This window comes from Labrus bergylta, chromosome 14 (genome assembly GCF_963930695.1).
Source record: "Labrus bergylta chromosome 14, fLabBer1.1, whole genome shotgun sequence".
NCBI classification, from domain to species: Eukaryota; Metazoa; Chordata; class Actinopteri; order Labriformes; family Labridae; genus Labrus; species Labrus bergylta.
Window position 1 is genome coordinate 19190713 of NC_089208.1, and position 20156 is coordinate 19210868.

Below are 20156 nucleotides of genomic sequence, written 5' to 3' on the forward strand. Positions count from 1 at the left end.
GTCTGGAAGAAAAATGCTGTCAAAGAGTCTATGAAGTGCTTTTTTAAACAAGTTTGTTTCATTCAGTTTCTTTGTTTTTGCTTTCACTCTTTGTACCGTCTGAGGTCCAAATTGAACAATTTTGTCTTTAAATGAATCAGATTGATTGAAAAAATGTTTTTAAAAATGTGTTTGCCACATATCAACCTAGAAGCAGGTGAAGAATGTTTGAAATAAAATTTAAAAAGTTTAAAAATCCATCCTCAAATCAAGAAACGGCTGATTCAGACCCTGCTAGTGTCATTCAAGACTTCAGTTTAACACCCTCATAATCTTATGAATGTGTGACGGTCCTCTGCACCTGAGTGTTTGTGGGTCCTGAGGCTCAACCAGTTGAGAACCACTGACCTAAACAACAGTTAATGATGTAGGGTCAGTGTAGTAAACATTACTAGAAGACAGTAAGGACAAAGACAGGAGACAATCAGTGAAACGAGTTTCATCTCAAAGTATCAGCTGGACTGAATCTATGTAATGTATTCTAAAACATCAAAAATATTAAACTGAAAATAGAGGGAACAGGTACAAGGAGAGAGAGGGGTGCCATGCAGGAGAGAGACAAGTTAAACTGATGCAGAAAGAAGCAGTCTATGAGGACGTGGAATAACTAATAAAAAATTGGGACTCCTAAAGCATGTCATGATATTAGATATTCAATATCCTCTCCAGCCCTCTGCTCCTTTTTTCCCCTTCCTTTTGTCCCCTGCAATTTCTTTCTTGTGTAGAAAACCCAGCCATTTTCCCTTTCTCCTGTTGTCAGGATGGATGTTGCTAACGCTGCAGACCTGTCAGTCATTCATCTCTAGGGGAGGCGGGCTCATTGCAGCGGTTTGGGGGAAGTCACTGAGCGGAATAGTTGATTGGCAGGATGGAGAGGGAGAGGAGACAGTGGGGTGGAATACTTGGAAAGTGGAGCAGATGAGCGCAGAGCAGAGGAGGATATGGAGCGTAAACAGTCTCTTTAGGAGGAACAAACAAAGACCGCCTGCATGAGAGAGAGAGAGAGAGAGAGAGAGAGAGGCTGTGCATGGACTGATGTTTTCCTGAATATTCAGTTCAGAAAATAAAAAGGGACACGATTGTACAGAACAGGACAGTGGTTGCTGGCGTAATGTAAGCAGACAAACCAACACCAAAAGATGTGTTGAACAGATGTGAAAGAAGCGTGCTTGATGATGGATAGATATAAGCAGTTACATTATGAAACAGCATGCAGTTAAAAGCAGTGGTGCATTGTGACTGCCGGCTCAAATTCAATTGTGTTGTCTTGGAGTCTTGGAGAGGATGGGCAGTTTCTATTTCATAATGCATAATTTGCAGCGACTAAATATGGGAGAACATTCATGTCAAATGCGTAGGCTAGGTTTTCTTTTCATAAGTTGGCAGATATTATCAAAATCTCATCTGCTCTCTGTTCCTGAATAATTCAGTGTGATTTTTTTGCTCAGGAGGACGAAGAGGTAGCTCAAGTTTTCTGTGACTTTTATGATTAGCAGGCGGCTTAAAACAAGCAGGAGTGAGTTGAACTGTAAGAATAAGCTGTTCTAAGATATGCAAAGAGTAGCACTTGTTCTGCCATTCTGCTTGTAGTTGAAACTGGTCATTAGGACAGTTCAAAGACCAGGAACAGTGTGTCCAGCTCTTGTGACTCAGTTTCAAAGAGCTAGAGGAAATTAGTCTTCAGGAAGTCAACTTTCTGGCCTTTTGGTTAGAAACCAGTGGCCCCGCCCACTCAGGAAGTTGTTTTTAGATGCACTGTAACGGATTGTCATTGCAGGAGTTTAACTGATCGCAAGGAAAACCGACAGACTTTCCAAAACCAGGTCAAACTTTGGGAAGCAGATCTTTACTTGAAATGGATTGCAGAATCTTGTTTTTAGGTGTTTCTTAGCCCGTGTCTGCTGCTGTCTTTGCCTTAGAGAACCCTGCAAGTGAACAGGATGGGAGGAGAGGGGGTGATTGATTGTGTGGAGAAAGGAGGGGGGGGGGGGGTTGAAGGAGGTGTGTCCCAAGGCCCTGACACACCAAGCAAACAGCAAATTTCGCTACAACATGTGGAATCGGCCAAAAAAAGGCCGATGGGTAGCGAAAAACTAGGGCGACGACCGCTCACCGATGGTCCAACTAGGACAGACGATCTCTTTGGTGTGTCAGGGACTTTAGAGGGCATTGTTTTGATCTGAGTAAGCCTTTAAAGTAATGAACCTCAAGCGACTGGATATTTTGGGGGTGTGGGGTATAATTGGTCAATGTTTAAGATCTGACTCAAAGAAATCCACTATATACCATTTTGGGCATCAGAGGCCAATACTGATACCGATATTGTATCAGAACAGCTCTATTTAGCAGGGTATGTTTATCCTGTGTCAATAATTTCAGGTTTGATGACTTGCTACAAACCCATACTATTTTAACAGCACTTTTTTGTGGTTAAAGCTTGGTGTCCTGAGGGCTGGCCATGAAACTGAAATCAAGCACACTTTGCCTGTATCACTAGGGAAGCAAGTGATGCAAAAAGCAAAATGGTGTGATCAAGGAGTGGGCCAGATTTCAGGACATCATGAAGATAATTTGCAGAAGCAGTGTCGTCCGATACGTTGGCACTGATCAGGATGTCGATGTGAAAAGAGAGGTGGTTCAGCTGTTTTCTTGGTAATACAAGGCAGGTGTTGCAGGGAGAGCTCTGAGAACAGGTTGTACAGATGGAGAGAACTGTGCATAATCATACTTTGCAACAAGGCTGATTGAAGTTGTTGCCAAACGTTGGTTTTTTGTCCCAATGAGGCTGGAAATTGCTATCAGTTAGAAGAGCTGAAAGTGAAATGCAATAAAGGTGAGATCAGCAGAGGTGGGAGATGTGGCCAGAAGTAGTTAAAATGATCTGTGGTGTAAATATACACATTACATTAAAAGACTATATAGTGCAGACAGGTGTGTTTTTTCGTTGAAATGCCAAAGGAGTGTCCAGGGAGATGCATGATCGGAGCCCATTTGATCATTAATTTGTTTCTCTTTTAACAAACCCTTTTTCAGTCCAGGAGTCATGCAAGGACGATTGTTTGTTAAATGTCTCCAAAATGTCCAAGACCTTATAATGAAGATTTTACCAGTGTAAAGATACAGTGAAATTTCCATTCCAGTGCTTTATGCATTGCATTATAACCCTTGTCTATACGGGTGCAATACCCTGACTGAGTCTGGCTGTAGCTGTAAAGCAGGGCTTACCTGAAATGTTACACATTGGTGTATAGCCAGCCCACCTTGCAAGATGACTGTGCCTTATCCGTGACAGTATGCAACTCTCTCCAAAGGTGCCAAAGAGGTGAATGCAAGTGGGAAGACATTCACGGTACGGAGCTCTCTGCAGCTGCACGTGGACAGAAATGATGATGGAGTGGCCTACACCTGCAAAGTGGACCATGTGGCTCTCACACAGACACCGCAGCAGGCCACTGAAGTACTGGAGGTCCACTGTGAGTGTCACACACACACACACACACACACACACAAAGAAATGCACACTCTCAGACATGTACACGTGGATTTTACACGTGGACATGAGGGGGAAGGATGTATACATATAGGAAGTTCCTGTATGAGCTTTTTAAAGTATGGCTTCAGAATCAACATATCAGCTAATCAGCTTAATAAGACCTTTATTCTATTCTAGAGTCTCCATTACTCCATATTTGACAGTTTTTTAATACACTGAGACTTGAATTATATCTCAAAAAACACCAAGGATCTCTCTGACGTACAGTATGACTCTGATCTAAAAAAGCACAAACGGATGTATTTAAGCATGAAGCTAAAGGAGTCTAGCAAAAACTCCTCGACTAAGTGCTGAAACTGCTCAGTTTGTTTTAAGGTCTTTCATGACCATGACTTGTCAACAAACCATTTAAAAAGTGTTTTTTGTGTGTAATCTGATGTCTAGATGTATTCCTATCCAAAAGGCAGGTCAAATTAAATCTTTCATGAGTCAAGGAAGTGTTCCTTTCTTTACATTTTCTAAAATATAAATAGGTCAAGGAACATTCAATATGATGAACACATTCATGTCTTGTGTCTATTGAACAATTTGATTGTGAATACTGGCTCAAGGTCCTCATGGGATTCTACTCATGTAAACGTATTCAGTATGAAGTACTCCATGTCCTTTTATCTGTCCTAGATGCTCCTCGTGTGGAGATCGTCAACTCTCTTGCTGTCCCTCAGGAGGGTCAGTACTTAAAGCTGGAGTGTGTCTCCAAAGGAAACCCTTCGTAAGTCACTCTAATTCTCTATCAGTACATGTCAGCCTATTTTTTTTTTTTATAACGCTTCAGACAGAAGCATGTTGTATAACTTGTTTCTCTTTCAAATCCTTTGTCCTGCCAGGCCGGATCCTGTGAAGTGGACAAAGGACGGGGCTGAACTTCCTGACCTGGACAGGATGATTGTAGAGGGGAGGGAGCTCACCTTTACTTCACTCAACAAGACAGACAATGGCACCTACCGCTGTGAAGCCGGCAACCACCTAGGGACCAGCAGTGCTGAATATGTACTCTACGTCTATGGTGAGTTCAGAGGACAGGCTGATGTAAAGTTAATTACATGTTTCATGTGTCTTGTGATAATGGCTAAAGATAAGGGCAGCACGCTGAGTGGAAAATATATACTGTACATCTTTTAGGCTTGATTTTGAATTTCTCAAAAAGAGGTTGTATCTCCGAAAGTCACAGTATACAACTCAAATTAAATGTGCTACCCTGAAAAAACAAAAAAGCTACTGGCTGGATATTTCAACACAGACCAGTATGTTAATCTGAATTTAGGTACCGCCTCTGCCCGGGCAGTAATACTATTAGAGATTAAGTTAATGGGTTGACAACTGGATTGGCCAATCATATGGAGGGGGGCCAATGCAAGCCCATGCCAAACCCTGGACAAGCACCTGAATAGAGGACCTGTAGCAGGAAAACTAAGCTGTAATACGATGTCTCAAATAATGCTACACAAATACACAGAGTATTATTCTTCATTCCTCAGCCCAAACAAGGATTACAATACCTCCAGATCTGCATAGTGCATCAATGCTTAGAGTGATTAGTGGTAGCGTCTATCACAGAGAGAATAAGAGCCTCAGGTGACACAAATGCCACCAACGCCTTTCCTTAAATAAACCTGCGTCCCAGTTCCTACACACATGAACACAAACGCACACACAAGCACACTGCAGAGAAGAAATGTGTGAGGGAGGCAGAATTTAGTGCTGCGTTGTCAGGAGTATCACCAGGAAGGATAAGTAATTCCTAGCAACGCCAGAGGAGGTGGAGCATAAAGGGACTCAGTGTGAAGGAAAACAGATAGTGTCTCCAATGTCATTTGTCTTTTGGCATTAAGTAATAGAGCTTTAAAAAATGAGCAGTGACACGTCTCCTTCCCCCTCTATTCTAGGAACTAAGTTAGCATGTGATGAGGGATGAAAAGGAAGGTAGTTTTTTTTTTGGCTGGAGAGGCCATACGACTGAAGGCAAAGGAAAATTCCCCTAAGTGGATCAATAGAATATGACATTATTATTACTACATGCACCTGAGGGGTCCCGTTTTAAACAGCGGTTGAAAAACATTAGAGAATAAAGCTCTCAGGTGCCGATGGCTTTGGTTTAGCAGAGCTGGAGTGATTTCTAGTATGTTCTTGACTGTCCTTGGTGGGTCTACAGTAATAACCAGATGTGGAGCTGATGAAGGATGCGACCAAGGTTACTATCAATAGTTCATGAAGTGCTTTCTGCTTATCGAAGTCCAGGCCAGCACATGGAAAACTCTAGAGTGAAGGACATGCTACGAATGCTATCGGAGGAAATGCATTTACCATTAGTGGAAGGAAAGCCTACAGGAAGTAATATTTGATTATTTAATGAGATATGGGTGCCTTGCTCACATCTAGACACTCCAGATAAAACACTTGCTTTTAGTTTTACCTGGTCTACACCGTAGAGCACTCTGTATCTTGTTTTTGAAAAGGGTTACATAAATAGAGCTATTTTTATTGTTATCATCACCTCGCTTAACTTTCCCCCGATGCTGCAGTGTGTGCACCAAAAATTCCTTCAAATGCCAGCTGAATGTTCCCACAAGAATAACCAATGATCTAAATGAGGGTGATGTTATTAAACTGACAAATTCTTTGCCACAAAATGGCAATTGGGTATTTGAGGGTCAAAGAACCCCATCCAGATTCATTACTTGTTCTTTTGAAATGGCACTCAGTCTGTTCCCACCCTTCATTAGTGATTAGCACACCTTTTACCTTTATACAATTGCGGCCGTAAAATACCTTTTAAATGGCTCTCCACAGACGGCGAGACATTTTCCCCTCTCCTCTTTCCTGAAGACATGTACTTAGCTGCTTAGTAATTCACGCAGAGGCTGAAATGTCACCAAGACGACCGGCCCTGAGAAGGAGTACCACGGCCAATTAAAAGCCTCTAGCTCACTGTAAAAACCAGCGTGACTGAACATTACAGCGGAGGTGGTTGTGTAACCTCATTAACTTTGTCACACAATGTTTCATTCCCATTTTTCTGTGCCTCTAACATGTGACAGTCAGAAACGTAGCCTTTCAGAAGTTTAGGACAGACCTAGCTAACATGAATAATTAGAACACATAATTTGTCCTAATTCTTTTTTTTTGATCCAACTTTTTTTTCACAATTTTTTGGGGGGTTAAAAGGTTCCTATTGTGCAAGAACTCTTTGCAGACATCGACCAGTAATAACTGAGGTTAACCATCTTCTCTTACTACAATAATGATTCTCACATTCAGAAGCAGAACATCTTAAATCATAATGTTAAGGGAAATACAGAGCAATAAGACTCTTGTTTCAATGTAAGGAAGTCCACTTTTTCACTCTTACAATTTTAACACATAAAAGAACAAATTTACTTTGCTCAAGATATAGCTGCTGGCTACTCTCACCCATGTGAAAAATAGTCAACATCTAATTCTTTATTTTCCCTAATGAACTTATTATTGAAATGGAGCTCTATTGTTCTTAGGAATCAATGCTTAAGGGTTTAATACAGAAGATGTGTTACAAATTTAGCTTAGTAAAAATTGTGTCTCTTCCCATGATTCCTCTGAAAAATGACCCAAAGAGAATCAGTTAAGTCAGTCATATGCGAGACCATAACTACGCAGCTACACAATTAAAAATGATGAACACCAATTAGAGTTGATGATTTCAAAGTAAATTAATTCAAACATTTACTTTACAATAAAAAAAAAAACTGAATATGTATGAGTTAGGAGTGTCCATTGACGGCTAGTCCCATTTTTCATACAAAACCAAAGTTGTCCAGCATTTTCAGGGCTCAGCCTCCTTAGCCCAAAAATTCCCTCACCATCAGCTTTCTTCAAGATTTATTTGTGGTCTTCTTACCTTTATTGGATAGGACAGCAGACAGAGTAGGAAACCAGGTGAGAGAGTGGGGGATCAAATGCAGGAAAGGAGAAACAGGCCAGTTTTTGTCCAAGTGTTCACTGTTGAAAATAGTTAAGACTTCTGAAACACTGCCGCACCCGTCAATGTCACCTCTCATTCACCAACAAATCAAAATAAAAAGGTTAAAGGAGCGTGACTTCTGATAACAACTTTGTCAACAACAATGGCGGTGGAGAAACTCATCTGGAAGTTCTTTTTCAGGGTACAGTTTACAGGTCTGGACAGGATTCCATTACCTTGTTTTATGTTTAATAAAATAATAATAAATATTAAGAACATGGAGATATTTTAAACAAACCTAATGGACACTACTGAGGGAAGCAGAAGACAACTTTTGTACCCTAGCAACAATAATTGCCGATGAGAAGCACTCTGAAACTGAGGTTGTGGGTGCTGCCAGCACAAAAAGCACCATTAGTGGACAAAGGTCCTTATCCTTTAAATTATAATTATTGCACTAGTGACCCAGAAAAAGGTTTAGCAGTGCTTGAATTAATGCATATTACACAATATGCATTATTTTGCATTAACAGCAATTCATAATTTCATTGTAGAACACCATTGACAATTTTGTGTTAATGGTTTCATCCATGTCATAATATTCCTTTTTTTCTTTTAACATCACTTTATCATGTTTTGACCATTGTGTTGTTGTATTTTTTTGTGCATATGTGTCTGTTTGTCTGTCCCTTCCACCAGACGTCCCCACAACCCTACCTCCATCCACCACTCCCCACTTACATCCCATCCCTCCAGAACCTACCGCTCTATTAGGCACCCACGACTCAGACCCCACAGTCACTGGCAACAGAGGTACAGTACCAACCCACACATCTCCACAGCCCCCTCAGCAGGCTACTGTATATTCCCTCTTACTTCCCTCTGTCCTATTACTTCCCTCTCAGCTATTTCACTGTCTCAAGCTTCAGGATTCGTGTCTCTTGTTCCTCTGACAAAATTCTTCATTTTTTCTGATACTTTCCTTGATCTATCTTTTAATTTCTTCCTACTCTTTCAGGACTCTAAACATAAACTGTTTTCACTTTCCAATGGACTATGCCATTATATTTCCATGAAGGACGTAACTCAGATTTCCAGAGCCTCTAAGACAATCTTGGTTATTTTATTCAAAACGAGCCTTGCTGTTCAAATACTCCGTCCACTGTACCCTTGGCATTTCAAAGACTTCAGTACTTCTGTGCCTTGAAACCTCAAAGAAGCAAATGTCATGTCCAACTGAAAATGTCTGGCCACTGGAGACGTACCATCATGACTCCTAATGCTGCATGAAATCTTAGAGAATTCTGACTTGAAAAGCTCCTTTTTAGAGGGTTAACATAGCATTTTTGGTGTTCTTAGAGGACCTATTTCTGAGGAGTATGACTACCGTTGATATAATCCTTTATAGCATTATGATATTAAATATGAATACTGTGTCATCTACCGTTTGATAAAATAAAAGTTATGGAGGCATAAAATGCTTAGATTTTCTCACATTTCCACAGAGGCTTACAGCATGAGAAGAACTACAGCCAAGAATTTCTATTTTATAATCAGTCTCATTTGGGCGTCCAAGGCTAATGCCAGCCACTCAATGCTATTTGTCTGGGTACTACCTGCCTAACAGTAATGTTAATTTTCCCTGCAAAAAAAATGACATTTTGACATGCCATTCCTCAGGGTTGGTATTTTAACATTTGGGCCATTCCTTCAGGTAGTTGTACCCAGAAGGTCACTGGTGCCTGTCATGGCAGCAACCCAAGAACCTACTGTTTGTCCCAAGAAAGATGTTCTCAAAAGGGTAGAGGTACTGCTGACTTTAATGAGGGTATTGCTGGGTGATAAAATGAACACTCTGAGGAATTTGTGAATCCTGCCAACACAGTAGAGGCAGAAGACTTAAATGAAAGAGAAGCCTTGCCCTTACTTCTGTTGTAGATCATTTTTGGTGTCACCACACCAGATACCAGGCCAATTTCCAGACTTGGTCCACACCAGGACTTTACAGGCAATCATAAGTTCCCAACCCAAGTCCCTACTGACTGAGCCACTGTTGCCCCAATGTGCTATTTCCAACTTTTTATGAGGGTATTGATAAGATACCCAGTAGAACTTGCGCCAGTGTCCTGAACAGAAGACTCTACAAAACTTAAATTAACCAAGAGGACCAATGCAGCTTTTATTGTTTTCTTACCTTAAAAAGGAAGAGTTCTTAGAATAACAAACATCCAGCCATGCATGGACATTTTTGTGTTTGAAAAGTCTAAGAGCAGTCAGCGTCTAATTCTGTTTGGGTGTTACCATGAGTGGGTATGTCATCGTTTTTAGTAATCCAGTCTTTTATAGTTGAATTGAAAGTTGTCACTGTTGTCTTTACTATTTTTAGCACACTATCAATGTGAACTTGTTTGTGCAAATGTTTGTCACCAGTTCTTTTTGAATAATTGCAGTGTCAGGTTTGGTAACCAATTCTATAGATCTGTTGTTCTAAGTAAAACATTGCATTCCATTTACTGATCTGATTTCCTCAAACTATCCTCAATGGTCACCATTTCCATCTCCTTAATTGGCAGATTTGATCATCATTTGTGGAGTCTATGTTGCATCAAAAGGAATGCATTTAGCTTCTTAGAGGAATCCTTCCTAAGACAAGTGTTCCAAGATGTCCAACTGAGCTGGCTCCATATTTAAAGAAGCCTGCTGAGTTGTGTTAGGAATCTGACCAAGATGCCTACTGGTAGCCTCTCTATGGAGGCTCTTTGGCACATCAACACGCTAGAGGGATGCCATACCCCACCTGACTTTTTAGAGCCATAGGATCATTAAGAAGGAAACAACTTGGGGAAAGGATCTTTTAGCTTCACTTTGACCCAGATAAGGGAAAGTAAAACAGATAGATTTAATGCATTTCACCTGAAAAGGGGGCCCACCTAGCCTATATGTATCCAAAGGATATCTGTAAAATGTACTTTTTTAAAGCCTTGAAGAGGGATGCAAACATTCCACACAAAGACTTGATTAGTTAGCAAAAAAAAAGTTAAAATCGATTTAGCCAAAACTACCATTCTTTAGTTGGGTTGAAGTTTCTCTAGTGATACCCCCTTCTGGCATGCTGACACTTAAACAATATTGCCGACATAACTCAATGTCTGCTACAGTAAAGCGATATGTCAATCAAAGTTTTTGAGTGGCATGCCAATTTAAAACTATTGTGCTGTGATATGCTGTATATGCAAAATAGTTTTTCTCACTCATATATCATTGTTATCATAGTTTCTCAAAGTTGTAATACGTATATAAATTAAACCTTTTCAAGACAACAGTTTCTTGTATATTTTTTACTCAAGTTAGACTCATTAAAACTGTCCAGTCATTAAAAAAAACTAGACAAAAAGTGATTTTAATATGAAAGATTCAAGTCTCTTCTCTTTATTCTCTTCTCTTTATCCTAAAATCTTTGAATAATCCCTCCAATTTTCAGCAGATTTTTTCCTTTTTTTTCCATTTGTGTCTATTCAGTTGGTATACACAGCTTACACTCTGTCTCTGCTTTTTATTTCCTCTCTCCATTCCCCTCAGCTTCATGCTGCTTCACAATCCCATTCATTCAGAATAATGTCCTCTCATCACAGCTACTTTCTCGAAATTACCATCTTTTAAGTCCTTCAGGAGTCTTGACTTTCCTTCTACCTCTCCTCTGCTGCCGTCAAAGCTTTTGTTTCAATTTCCCGTCACCCGCTCGTTCTCTTCTCCCCTCACATCCCTCTGAAGACCCTTTTAGATAACGGGCTTCCACACGTTGTTGCATATTCCTCATCAGTGTGTCTCAATTCTTCTCTGATGTCTGTTTGTGTAGTGTAGAGACACAAGAGGAGCGAGGCCTCTCGGTGTATCTTCATGGAATCTAAATATCAGACTCCTTCACTGCGTCCCCAGTCACAGGATACTACACTATCTGCTTTCATGTGTCTGCTTGATTTATTACCAGGTCTTTTCACAGACTGTGGATAAAAGCAAACAACTGTGGAGCTGAACCAGCCCTATGATGTTTCGCCTTTTTAATAAAGTCGTCTTTATGTATAGTATTATACAACGTTAATAATGGCAAATAATTATAATAGAGCAATGATTTTAGAGAATGCTTTTATACATCTGTGTGGAAATTAATGTGTTGATGCCATTAAAATAACGCTTTTGAATAAATTTTGATATAACAAAAATGCCTTAATTGTTGTTATTTTTGACATCAGTGCATAAAGTCATTTAAGCGATTAGTAAATCAAGAAAATCACATGTTTGTATATAAGTGGCATTTGATATCAATTATTTGTTAGTTTATTCTGTGATACGATATGAAACGATGCGATATGATGGGTCTACTTTGACTTTTAGAGTAAGTCGTATGGTATAATTTGAGGCGACACTTGCAAGCTAGTTCAGGCAGTCAACCGGAGCTGCACTGATTTCACACTTGACATGCCTGATTCTCATCAATCACCTGACAACACCTCCTTCCAATTAGTGGTCTATTTAAGCAGCAAGATCCCCGGGCTCTTTCATTGCCAACCCTGACCTGTACCAGTACTGCCACTACTACTCATGCTCAGGCCACCACCACCCCAGCATCCATCTGTAAGCTCCGACTGGAGGGTTCCAGATATCGTCCCATCACCATCACCCCACCACACCAAGCACAAACTACGTTCTGCTGCAGTAAATATTTTATACGATACAAACGTGAGTTGTCTGACTAAAATAACCTTACAATTAGTTTGGGAAGAAACCCAGGTGTATCATTATAACATAATCTTTATTTCTCATTGTAAAATGGTTAATGATGACTCCAGCCATATTAAGCCCCATACTGGACATCAGAAATTGTTAGTGCACTACTGGTAATCTTAAAACAGCTGTAAAATGTTCTTTCTGAAACATGTTTTAGTTGAACGTTTTGTTCCAGATAGGTGTGGTATTTTTGTGATTTTTAGATGCGACAAACTAGACTTTAATTCACCCACAAGAAATCTTCCCTCACGGTCCAAGAGTGAAAGAGAAACAGCATTTGCATGACCGGTGTAAATTGGCCACAGAGTTGGAAAAAAAACCCAGCACCCATCTTTCTCTATGCACATAGCAATAAGCTGCTCTCATCTCTTACTTTATGTTGTCTTTTGCTGACACAGTGACAGAAAGTATTAGCAGCCGATACAATAATGTTCCATTTAATGGGAGCTTTTACTCGAGGCAGAGAGTCTATGGTTATTACTGACTGAATATTTCATATTGTAGAGTCAGCGAATGTTTGAGGGAATGTAAATTTCAAAGTAACCCATGCCTTTAATTCTAACTGTTGTTGACCTTTGGAGTGTAGCTGGTGCAAAGGTGTGCAAAATAAAAATCTGAATCCTTTATTTTTTTATTCATAGTGTGGAATGATGAGACTAATGCATACTTGCAGTCTGTGATTCACTTTATTAATGAAGTGCTGGCAGGTATGCAGAACACCCACACTGCTTCAATAGCCCAGCCAGCCTTAATGGCTATAATAACTCTTTCACTAAGTATCAGAGGTCTATGCAATGTCATCAGACCCCCCTTTCCCAAACACACACACATGAGCCCCCCACTAAACCACCGCCACTGAGTTCTCTCAAATTTGCCAAATGCTTCTTTCATGGCTTGCAAATTAGCTTTGACCTTGCAAGGCTGAAAGGTTGAATACAGCACACAGGTTTTCTTTGGCGTTTAAAATATTTACTATTTTCATAATCAGCATTCGTGTGGCCAACCCAAGCCTCTGGCCTGATAGTGCCGCAGAAAAACGAGCCCACTGCTGAGAGGACGGCAATTATTCATGCCTCGAGTCTCAGCTTGTGGTGAAGACGGAAAACCTTAAAATAATACCCATCTCGCTTCTTGCAGAATAAAAGTTCTCTTCACTTTTGTCTGCGAGTTGTTCCCCAGAGATGAGCAGAATAATATGTGAAAAAGAAAAGGCACCAACAACCTTGAGACTTGTATCCACCGTGTACATCACATCTGCGAAGATAATGCTAAAATGCTTAAATAAGGCGGATGCTTCCCTGAGGTTTTGACCCTCAGTGGGGACCAGTAGAGGTTGCCATGGTAATCCACAGCCGTCATGGATTTTATGGTCAGGACTCTAAAGCAAAACACAACGAATCTTTACTCTCCTCTTGAAGGTGATAGCAGTGTCGGAGGAGACTTCAGGAGCAGAGGGAAGGGATTGGTCAGGGTTCAAGAGTTGGGATTAGTCTGAGCCTTCCCCCTATTCCACTGAGTTTTGGCCAAAAGGCTGCACATGTGATACCTTTAAATAAGACCAGTCTTACCCTTTATGGCTTATAAGAATTTAGTCATCTGATCTACTATGAATCTATCAGTCTTAAATAACTAAAACTGTAATAACATTGCCAGAGGGTTTCCTTCTGAGGGTCTGAAATCATATTTCTGCTGTGAAAAAAAAACATGTAAATTGACTTGGGGTTTTCCTCTGAATTAGATAGAATTAGAACACATTGGAACATGAATAATCCATCATTTAAGTAAAGATTATCGATTTAGGATACGCATTTGCCAGGGTTAGGTTCTGACAGAGGTGCGAGTTGAAAAAGAAACGGTTTAAAATAATGCCATATAGCTTAGATATGTCGCTTAGTCCTTTTATGTGTTTTAAATGTGAAGCGCGTTATGAATAAAATGTATTATTATGTTCCTTTTTGTAGTATTTGTGATTCAAATGCTAATTTACACGCTTAAATGACAAACCACTTCAAACAGTTGAACCAATACTTAGAGAAATGTAGCATACATTACAGTGTGTATTTGTTTATCTCTCTGTTTAAAGTCTGCAGGCAAATCACCACATGAAATTGAGAGAAAATGAAAACTATTTGGTTTTTTTTTTGGTTCTTTTAAATGAATATTTTTTTCAGCATTTCTTTAATTAATACGAAAGGTCAGGAGAGAAAGACAACATGGGGAGGGGAGAGTGGGCATGACATGCAACAAAGCCCTTAAACTTACATTCACCTGTTCAAGCTGCTTTAGAGCGAGGACGAACCTTTTGTGAAAACTCAATAATGAAAGGGATGATTTTCATTCCTCGGAGGGACTCGTAACTGCTTTATTCCATTGCTATCGATCTTGTTTCCAAGTGAGGGGCACAGGTTAGGCTGCAGAAAAGACATATTTTCTCGAGGGCAAGTGTCCAGGGCACCTGATTGGTTGCTGTGTTTAAGTTTGGGTTGAAGCATCCCTGCAGGGGAGGGGAGGGTGGGGGGGGACGGACAGAACTGACCATCTTCTCCTCATTTTCTTTCCCACTCTCCAACATAACGCTGAGGAGCATGGGAGGAATTAAAACATAATGCAAAGGTCTTTCCACTTATTGCGAGGCAATTATTATTGATGACCTGTCACATTAGCTCGCATTGGCGAAGAATTATTGTGACAATTTGGAATAAAGTGTAGAACAGGAAAAAAAAGAGAAATCATTAGATCCTGGGGCTAGTGTTATGAATTACGTGTAATAGCCCTTCTATTCATTAAATCTCAATGGCAGGGGACACTTTCAGCAATCTTGAAGAGGCATACACACACACACACACACACACACACACACACACACACACACAAACGATCACTGTTGAGGCAGTCTAATTTTCATTTGTTGACATTGAGTTCCATTCGGTCCTTCATTCATTTTTCTCGGTCTCCTTTGGGGGATTGTAAGGCTTGTTAGAGCAACTTGCTTCCATTGAGATCATTCATTTCTGTGTGGGCTTCTGTTTCTGCTCCCATAATGCAACTCTTCCAATAAAAGCTGCACAGTACATTTCATGAAAGAAAAAGCAGCAGCAACATAGAGGCTGCAGTAGCCAAAGGTTTGACGTCAGTGTGAGCCACCTTTGTTGTATTATATTGCTGTTTTGAAGACATTATGGATTTGGCAGAGCATTGAGCAGCTTTGATAGATCGATTCATACAAGCCACTTAATGAATTCGTGATTGATTGATTTCCTTTGCTTATAACTTCATGCTGTTACCCTGCTGACCACAATTTCTTTTCATCTCGCAAAGAGAGAAAAAGCTTGTTGAATATGCAAAATAGTGTCCAAGTCCATGTGTGGTCTTTATTGAATGATTAGCAGAAGTAATTTGTTTTCAGAATCTCATTAATCTATTCTGACCCAGCAAGCAATAATGTGCAAGGACATCCACACACACACAAAAACACACACACATGTGCATGTTTCTCAGTCACTTCTCCACTTTTCTGTCTTTCTTTCAAACTCTTTCACATGCATGGGTGCATGCATTTGAAAGTGCGCACAAATGTGTGTGCAGGTCCTCGGCTGCAGCCTCCAGGGACTCTTTCATCTTGGCAGTAGTGTGAGCATTAGATGCAGATTGGTTGAATTTCCAGTCTAAGCCAAAAAAGTTGGACATAATTGAGTCATTGAACGAGTAAAGTCTGCAGGCACTTTTCACCACTTTATCTTCTTTACTTTCTCTCTGTTTGCAGTCGATCTCTGCTTTATGTCTCTAACTTTCACTGCAGCAGAATAAATGCAGAGTAATGTGTCCCCTTATGTTTCCCATTTAAGGATGATATGTGCAGGGTTTTTTCAAATACTAGGGAAACAACTACCTGCAAGGTGAATGCTTTATCGTTTATTTGGTTTCTTATTTTCTGTAACAGGTTGTCCCAGGCTGTATCTTGTGTCTAAAATATATATATATATATATATATATATATATATATATATATATATATATATAGAACCATACTAGGGCTTCCAATTTTCCTTTTAACACAAACTTATATTATCTGTTTCAGCCATTGATGTGCTCACACTCCTACACACAAAGAGTCCATGACCCACAGCACAGACACAAGGACACTGCAGCTCTGTAAGCCAATGCTTAAGCAAGCAGCTGCCTTATTGATCTGAGCAACTGAAACCATTGCGTCACAGAGCTATATCTAAAATAGAGGAAGGGGAAAGTCTAATCCAAGAGAATAAAAAGATGCATGTAGGGAATGAATTTTAAGATGTATAAATCTAATACCAAGGGGAAGAAGGAGAAATGGAGATGAGTAAATCTATGGAAAGCTTTGAGTTGCATCCTAATATAATGAAGTGAAGGAAACTGCAAATGATTCTTTTTAAGATTGTTTATTGAGAAGATGACTTAGAATACAGTGCAGAAAATGTTAAAGGCCCGGCCTGTAAGATGTTGTGACAATAAACTACATGGTAGAGTGAGATCAAGACATGTTACATGGAGACATTTAGTAAATGACCTGTTAAACAAACACTCAGTGACAAAGTGATTCACCATAGGCATCTTAAATGAAGAACTATTTTCTGTTTGTTATCTGTGGATTGAGCAAACAATTTGAAGCACTCTCTCAGGAAGGTGTAAACTATCTTAGAACTGCATATATATCCTGCCAGCTGTGTGCAATGACTGTAAATAAATAGTTTTGCACTAACTTGAGATCCTTTAGCAATAAATAGGCAGATCATAATACAGAAGATATTGAATGAGAATGTGTTTTATGCCATCAGTTTAGAGTCATGCAGTTCTGACTAGCCCAAAAATATATTTTTATTTGCCATGGAGGAAGAGTGAAGACTTTTTCAATATTTGCTTACTGCAGCTTAAAACAATCTGGAAAATGTGCATTAGTAATGAGTTTAAACAGACTCTTAGTGGAGCAGATGTCAGAGCTGCAAGTTATAAATTCTCACACTATAAGAGCAACTTTCTTTATATTGAATTAATTTCCCATCAGAAACATCTTCTCCTTTTTTCTTTGTAGTTCCACTAATCTTTAATTTACCAAACCAGCTATTTCAACACCCGTGGTCTTCAGACTGCTCTGGCACTCCAGTTAGCAACCCCTCTTAGATATTTAATAGATTTCTCTTTCACTTTTTTATGCAGAGATGATGAAACCAGAGTTCAGTGTTAATGTACAATTTTGCCGACGTTACATTCGGATCAGGCCGCTTTAAAGCGGAGGTGATGACCCGATTGAAGCCTGGGGCAGACTTTTCTTGTCGGCTCATCATTTGCCTCCAGCTTAGCCCTTGATGGAATATTTGAGCTTTCACTTGGACTATTATATAGCTCCTCTTCAAATCTGCTTTTTATTCTTTTAGAACCAATGAGCAGATGGTTAAGTTTAGTCACATTTTCATCTTGAAGACTCAAGCGTTCTCAAAGCTTTACTTACAAAAAACAGGTGCTTTTATTTTGAAGGTTATTCGGATTCTCATTCTTTTGAGAAATGGGACATAATGAGTCATGTCATTTAATCTGAACAGATAAGATAGGACATTAATTTTTTTTTTTCATTTCCAGCCTGAACACATCCTTCTGAGATGTCCCTTTAACATGTCCTTTCCACATTAGTCCATATGGGACCAGCTTCAGTGAAACAGATCAGATGAGGAGTTAGTGGGCCAGTTCAAGAGCAACACTTTTACTTCAGTCCAGCGAAGAAGAGGCTCACAGAAACCCTGAACCCCTTTAATTTATTAAAGAAGCCCAACTCACCAGGCCAGGCGACAAGAAGAGTGTTATAAATATTAAAAGAGGAGTTTGCTCTGCCACGCTCTCATATTAAATCACACAGAGAAGAATGTATGTGCCCTTATTAAAAGATAATCTGTTTTGGACCTATAAAAATGTATTACCCTCTTCTCTAGATCCCTCTCCTCCTTGTCGTCTTTACCCCCCTGTTTCGCTCCAACTGAAATTTCACCTTTTTTTTTCCTGTCCATCAATCTCTATGTTTTCATTTCCTTTGTCAGTGTTTCTTCTGACGCCCCTGCTGTATTTTTCTCCCTCCGTGAGCAGCAGCGAACTAGAACAGAATACAAAAGAACACAGAAGATTGACCATGTTTTTAAAGTGCCCCCATGAAAAGTATTCACATGCCGTTAGTGACTTCATGAGTTAGTGGAAGCCACTTCTGAATGTCTGATCTTGGTTATCAAAACCTCAACCGATTTTAGAAGACTTAAATGAGTGCTACTGATCTGATTTAGCATTGCAATTGTATCACGTAACAGACTCATGACGATGGAGAGATTGAAACAATCAAAAAAAGATTTAGTGACAAGATGTCTTTACTTAACTTTATACTTTATTTCAGACCCATAGCTCCATCTTCATAATCCACACATTAATGTTCCTTGTCAAAATCTGGCCTAAATTACCAACAATGCAGCTCAACCACCAACATGGCTGTCAGATGCTAGGAGCAGCGAATGTAGCCTCAAGTTGCTAGCCTATTTATTTATTTATTTTATTTTATTTTTACCGACACTGACTCAAGGGACTTCCTGCTCGACAATTTATCAGACTTTGTAACTCTATGTACCCTTTTTTCGACTTTCTCACATATAACCCTCTTCAAACGTCCAATTAATCAAGTTTCCAGTAAAATGTTTAGCTAGCGCAGTAATACTTGTTGTTAGCCTATAAGTAGCTAAAACATTGTTGTGTAGAGTCATGTAAAAAAACAAAAACAAGCATTAGAAGTCCTTAGAAAATCCTCAACTTACCCAGATGGATATGTGTAGTACGTGGCAAAGAATTGCTACTTTGTGAAATCACCATGCAAAGCTGTGACAAGACCTTAGCAGTTAATGTATCAGCCTCAGTTTAGCTTCCAACAAATTATTTTTCAACAACTTTCTTTAGCACAAATTACCCTCTATTAGTAAAAGCAGCTTTTCATTTCCCTACAGAAGTCAGATTTTGGGGTATCTATTTCTGAGGAAGTGATGCCGTAGCAGCAGACATTTTCTGAGAGTGTGAAAGAGGTCTGAGTTGTAGCCCAACGATTTCAACATGACACCAGCATATTGCACAGCCAAAGCGTGTCATGCTCTATAGAAAGACATGCGACTTTCTGGTCATGGCTTGTTTGTGCCTGCACTGGGCTGTAGCAGCCAGACTGAAGTGCAGTAGTAGCAGGACAGAGAGTGTGTATGATGGTAGAAAACACTCCCTGTCCTGACAGATAGAGGTGAAGAGACACAGCCATGTGTGTAACTAAACGCCCGAGTCCTCGCCCTGCTGGGCTGTGCCGAGGGAACATTCCTCTACTCTCTGCTCCACTGACCAAGCAGAACTGCAGCACAGTAAAACCATGCTCAAACGTCTCTGTGTATGAGCATGTGTGTCTGTATGAGTGTGTGTCTGTCCACCGGGAGGCAGTGGAGTGTGACGGCCCGGTCACTCAGACCATGGAGAGTTATGGAGCGAGAGCAGGCCAGCTGTTCAATTTGGCCACATGGGCGGACGCAGAAAGAAAAAGAAGAAAGCTGAAGAGAAACAGAGTCGAAATACGATGTGTGCTGCATGTCTAAACCTGCCTTTTATCAATGCTAACCCTGCTCTGACTTTGCCATATTTGAAGTATCATGAGGCCACTTTAGATTTAAAGTAAGAATCAGGGTTTCTACTACAGACAGTATAAATAGAAGGACCACATGACAGCTCCCCAAAAGTGAAGCCAATACAGCTTGATTGCCCCCTAGTGACCGGCTGCAGTATAGGTCACAAGCTCTGTCTCCTCCA

The 20156-nt window shown here is 40.0% G+C and overlaps 1 protein-coding gene across 7 annotated transcripts in view; it reads left to right on the top strand.

Annotated features, from left to right (window-relative positions):
• The window catches only part of cadm2a (cell adhesion molecule 2a), a 221774-nt gene that overhangs the window by 192140 nt on the left and 9478 nt on the right, over positions 1-20156 (top strand). For 2 of the 7 annotated variants that reach the window (XM_020639821.3, XM_020639822.3), the window contains 4 exons: positions 3351-3512; positions 4214-4304; positions 4420-4598; positions 8229-8342. In XM_020639821.3, the coding sequence (XP_020495477.1) occupies positions 3351-3512; positions 4214-4304; positions 4420-4598; positions 8229-8342 (546 nt within the window). Of the gene's footprint in view, positions 1-3350; positions 3513-4213; positions 4305-4419; positions 4599-8228; positions 8343-8547; positions 11764-20156 lie in introns of those variants that run through there. The other 5 variants (XM_065962690.1, XM_065962691.1, XM_020639825.3 and 2 more) reach the window with 5 other exon arrangements.